Here is a 5,039-nt window from a genome sequence, read left to right as displayed (position 1 = left end):
GGAACAAAACCCAATCACAGAACCCCAAACCCAAGGAACAAAACCCACTCACAGAACCCCAAACCCAAACAACAAAACCCACTCACAGAACCCCAAACCCAAAGAACAAAACCCCCCGAAACCCAGAACAAACCCCCCCAGGAACAGAAGCCCGTGGCTTTGGGCTGCTTTACCTCCAGGGCAAACTTCCCTTGCTCGGCCTTGCCCACGGGGGTGTAGACGCGCACCAGGACCCCGTCCTGCGACCGCGCCTCCACGAAGTCGTACTCGCCCACCACGAAGGCCACCAGGTACGTGGACATCACCGGCGTCCGCGCGAACTTCACCTCCACCAGGCTCTCGTCGTCCGGGTACGGCTTCCTGTCCACCACGTTCTGTGGGATTTAGGGGGGGAAAAAGAAAAGGGGGGGATTTTGGGGTTTGTCGCTTTTCATGTGTTTTGGAGGAAAAGAATTTCCAGGGATGGGAGCGTGTAGTGCCATGAATTTGTTGTTGTTTGAAGGAAATGCATCAGGTGAGGTGTGAGATTTTACACCACTTCTGGGTAATGGGGAATAGTCACAAGATTTAGGGTTACATCGTAATTTATAACTTTCTAATCCAACAGGCATTTAAAATGACACTTTATTTTAGATTTATGACCCATCACCTGTGGCACTTCTCACTGCAATGCAGCCGTGTCTTGACCAAAACTTCTCATGTCACCTACACACAGATGTCTCTCTTACACCATCTACATCCTTAACTTCAACTATGTAAAATCACACCATTCTAGTTTAAAACCCTCCACCAGAACACCCAGTGTACAATTTTACTTATAGGAATACAAGTTTGTAATCCTTTTGCTTAAAGTCCATAAATCTCTGTCACTTAAGCCAGACTTAGTCTCTTCCAGGGTTGGAAATCAAAGCCTCCTTTAATTGCAGGAGTTTCTTCTCCTCTGTCTCCCACAGGGGTTGAAACATTGAGCCAGCTCTGAGGAGCCAAAAGATGAGGGGGGTTTGGGGGCTTTTTTTTTTGCCCAAGTGTTGGTTGCTTACAACAAAAGGAACTTTGGAGGCTGGGGAATGCTTGGATTGAAGCAGCAGCATCCAGGTGTAATTCCCAGAGAAAGGTGAAGGCGTTTGTTCCCCCCAGAAACTTGGAAAATCCAGGTTTTGAGCACTAAATGGAATTTCTTTCTGGATTTCGCTCCTGCTGCCCCACAGCAGCTTTGGGGCTCCAAAACATGAATTTTCTCACCCAAATGCTGGTTTGTACAACACAGAGAACTTCAGAAACCGTGGGGTATTTGGATTCAAGCATCTCTTTGCAGGGATTTGGGAAGAGGAAGCTCAGGTCTAATTCCCAAAAAAACCTGAAGCCGTTTGTTTCCAGCAGAAGCTCTGAAAATTCAGGTTTTTATCACAACAAGGAATTTCTTCATGGATTTCACTCCTGCTGCCTCACAGAATTCCACATCCAAACTTCCGATCAGAATTCTGGGAGAACTTCAAATCTCAATTTCAAATCAAAACTTCCAATTAGCCAAAGTGGGAGGGAAAGTCCTGATTTGGACAGCCCCAAAAGCCAGGCCAGAGCAGCTTTAGGGCTCCAAAATCCTGAATTTTCTGCCCAAAAGTTGATTTCCTACAACAGAAGGAACTCCAGAGCCTGTGGAGTAGTTGGTTTCAAGCACCTTTTTCCTTTGGGAAAAGCAAGGTCAGGTCTAATTCCCAGAGAAAGCTGAAATTCTTTGTTACCAGAAGCTCTGAAAATCCAGGTTTTTAGCACTAAATAGAATTTCTTCATGGATTTCACTCCTGCTGCCTCACAGATGCTTTTATCCCCACTAAAATGAGTTAAATCTCAAACCATTCAGGCAGTTGCTCCTGATTTACCCAAAATAACTCACAACTTTTCAGCTCCAGGACTGGAAGGATTTGGGATAAAACCCCTCAGGAAGATCGTGCCTGCTCCAAAGCAGGAGCTGGAGTAACTATTCCCTCCTTGTGGTCAAAATGAAAGGGATTTTTAAGGTTCTTTAGGGTTTTTAAGCAGTTCCCCTCGTGGCTCAAGTGGCCCATCCCAGCTGGAGGTGTGTTTTTATGGGAATATTTTTATGATATTTAAGTTATATCCCATTAGGAACTAAAGAGCATCAATCCCATCCCAGCAAGGCACCGCCTCAAACCCTGACACAAAAACCTCGTGGGTCAGGGCCAGGCCAGACTTTATTTATTTATAAATAAATAAAGCCTATTTTTAAACTGACTCTTTGCCAGCAAGAAATCACCTAAAAGCACCCACAGGCAGCAAACTAAAAATGCTCATTTGTGTTTATTTGTGACAGAGGCACCTCTGCTGCCACATTTTATCCCAGGTCTGGACAGAAACCCAGAGAGGAAAACTCACAAAGGACTTTTTCCCTCTTAATCAAGCAGCACATAAGCCAAGATTAATGATTATTTTATTTATTTAAAACCACCAGGTTTGTCCAACCTGTTCAGGTTTTGTGCTGGCACCTGACATCAAATTTTGTGTTTTTATTGCAGATTGTATTCCCAGCTCTGGCATCAAGGCACATCATTAATTATCAATGCTTTAATTAAAACATTTATTGGCACAAAAAGGACTTACCATATTTGACAAAGCTACTCTGTCTTTGGGAACCACCAAAGAAATATCAAATGTTGCTTTAATAGCAGGCTCATCCCAGCAAGGGAAAGCTCTGCGAGCATCAGTAGCCTGAAATAAAGAGCATTAAATAAATAAATCACAGGAGGTTGTGGCGAGCAAACACAGAAATTCAGCTTATTTACAGCAAGAAACGGGTGAGTCATGCTTCAGCCTCCTCGCTGACACTCCTGACCTCTGCATTAGGGCTTTTTACTCTTATTTCACTCCTAATTTAAGGAAAAAAAGCAGCTGCAAAGGCCTCAGCGCTCGGCTGGAATTGTCCAAATTTAGCAGAGTCGCGACAGGAGCGAAGCTCGGCCACGTGGAAGCACCGAGGGCAGCCAGGCGTGCACGCAGCACCCCAGATTTGTCAGCCAGCAGCAGAGAGCACCCCAAAAAACCGCTCAGTTTGTGCTGGGGGGAGAGCCCCGGGGTTTATGGAACCTACGGAATGAGAAGGCAGCGAGAAATGCCCCGGTTCTGGGCGGGGTTTACGGAACGGGGCCGGGATCTGGCTGGCACTGGGATGGCCTTAAAGGCTGAGAGAAAGGCCCAGGGTCCCCACTGAACGGGCAGTGAATGCACTTTATAAAGGGAGATTTCCAGAGGTGTTTAAATAAAAAGGTGTTCTTGGATATTTCAGCTGCTGTAGGGAAGAGGATGAAGGCCACAGCAGCGTGAGGAAGTTGCCAGGTCCAGGGTTTACTGACCTTGGAGCTGGGAGGTAAAGGGCAATAAGGAAATGAGGGAAAAAAAGTGAAAAAATGAGGAATGAAACCCAAAAAAACCAAGGAAAAACCCTCCAAAACCAAGAAATCTTCTCCCTCCCCAAACAAGGAATAAAACCCAAAAACCAAGGAGAAACCCCCAAAAAACAAGAAAGCCCCGCCCCAAAAAACAAGGAGTAAAACCCCAGAAACAAGGAAGAACCTCCAAAAAACAAGGAAAAAACACCAAAACCAAGGAAAACACCAGAAATTGGGTAAAAAACCCAAACCCAAGGAAAAAAACCTCCAAACCCAAGGAAAAAAAACAAATCCAAGGAATAAAACCCCCAAGAAACAAGGGAAAAAACAAAAAAAACCACAAGGGAAAAAAAACAAGGAAAAAAAACCCCAAAACCAGGAAGAACTCCAAAACCAAGGAAAAACCCCAAAAAACAAGGGGGGAAAAAAAGCCCAAAAACAAGGAATAAACACCAAAAACCAAGGGAAAAAACCCCAAAAATAAGGAATAGACACCAAAAACCAAGGAAAAACCCCCAAAAAACCAAGGAAAAACCCCCAAAAACCCAAGGAAAAAAACCCCAAAAACCCAAGGAAAAAAATCCCAAAAACCAAGGGAAAAACCCCAAAAATTGGGTAAAAAACCCCAAAAACAAGGGGAAAAACCCCAAAAACCAAGGAAAAAAACCCCAAAAACCAAGGAAAAAAAAACCCCAAAAACAAGGAAAAAAACCCCAAAAAACAAGGGAAAAAAACCCAAAAACAAGGGAAAACCCACCAAAAAACCAAGGAAAAAAACCCCCAAAAACCAAGGAAAAAACCCCCAAAAACCAAGGGAAAAAAACCCCAAAAACCAAGGGAAAAAAACCCCAAAAACCAAGGGAAAAACCCCGAAAAACAAGGACAAAAAACCCCAAAAAACAAGGAAAAAACCCCTAAAAACCAAGGAAAAAACCCCAAAAAACCAAGAAAAAAACCCCAAAAAACCAAGGAAAAAACCCCAAAAAACAAAGAAAAAAAACCCCAAAAAACAAGGGAAAAACAAACCCAAAAAACAAGAAAAAAAACCCCAAAAACAAGGGGGAAAAACCCCCAAAAACAAGGGGAAAAAAACCCAAAAACAAGGGGAAAAAAACCCCCAAAAACAAGGGGAAAAAACCCCCAAAAACAAGAAAAAAAACCCCAAAACCCAAGGAAAAACCTCCCAAAAACAAGGGAAAAAACCCCAAAAACAAGGGAAAAAACCCCAAAAACAAGGGAAAAAAACCCCAAAAAAACAAGGGAAAAAACCGCAAAAACAAGGAAAAAAACCGCCAAAAACAAGGGAAAAAACCCCCAAAAACCAAAGAAAAAAACCCCCAAAACCAAAGAAAAAAAACCCAAAACCCAAGGAAAAAAACCCAAAAAACAAGGAAACCCTCCCCCAAAAAACAAGGAAAAACAAACCCAAAAAACAAGAAAAAAACCCCAAAAACAAGGAAAAACCTCCCAAAAACAAGGGAAAAAAACCGCAAAAACAAGGGAAAAAAACCCAAAAACCAAAGAAAAAAACCCCCAAAACCCAAGGAAAAAACCCCAAAACCCAAGAAAAAAACCCCAAAACCCAAGGAAAAAACCCCAAAACCCAAGGAAAAAACCCCAAAACCCAAGGAAAAA

General features: G+C 43.2%; 1 protein-coding gene across 1 annotated transcript in view; it reads right to left on the bottom strand.

Moving 5' to 3' along the window:
• NPEPPS (aminopeptidase puromycin sensitive) overlaps positions 1 to 5,039 on the bottom strand; it is a 32,576-nt gene that overhangs the window by 18,281 nt on the left and 9,256 nt on the right. Inside the window, exons 4-5 of the mRNA XM_042020150.1 lie at positions 2,620 to 2,727; positions 174 to 374 (exon numbers count right to left, since the gene is read on the bottom strand). Coding sequence (XP_041876084.1) covers positions 174 to 374; positions 2,620 to 2,727 — 309 coding nt within the window. The remainder of the gene's footprint in view (positions 1 to 173; positions 375 to 2,619; positions 2,728 to 5,039) is intronic.

This window comes from Corvus kubaryi, unplaced genomic scaffold, assembly GCF_017639235.1.
Source record: "Corvus kubaryi isolate FWS band 111438036 unplaced genomic scaffold, C.kubaryi_AGA036_p1.0 36838, whole genome shotgun sequence".
Lineage (NCBI taxonomy): Eukaryota > Metazoa > Chordata > Aves > Passeriformes > Corvidae > Corvus > Corvus kubaryi.
This window is presented reverse-complemented; position numbering and strand designations above follow the sequence as displayed.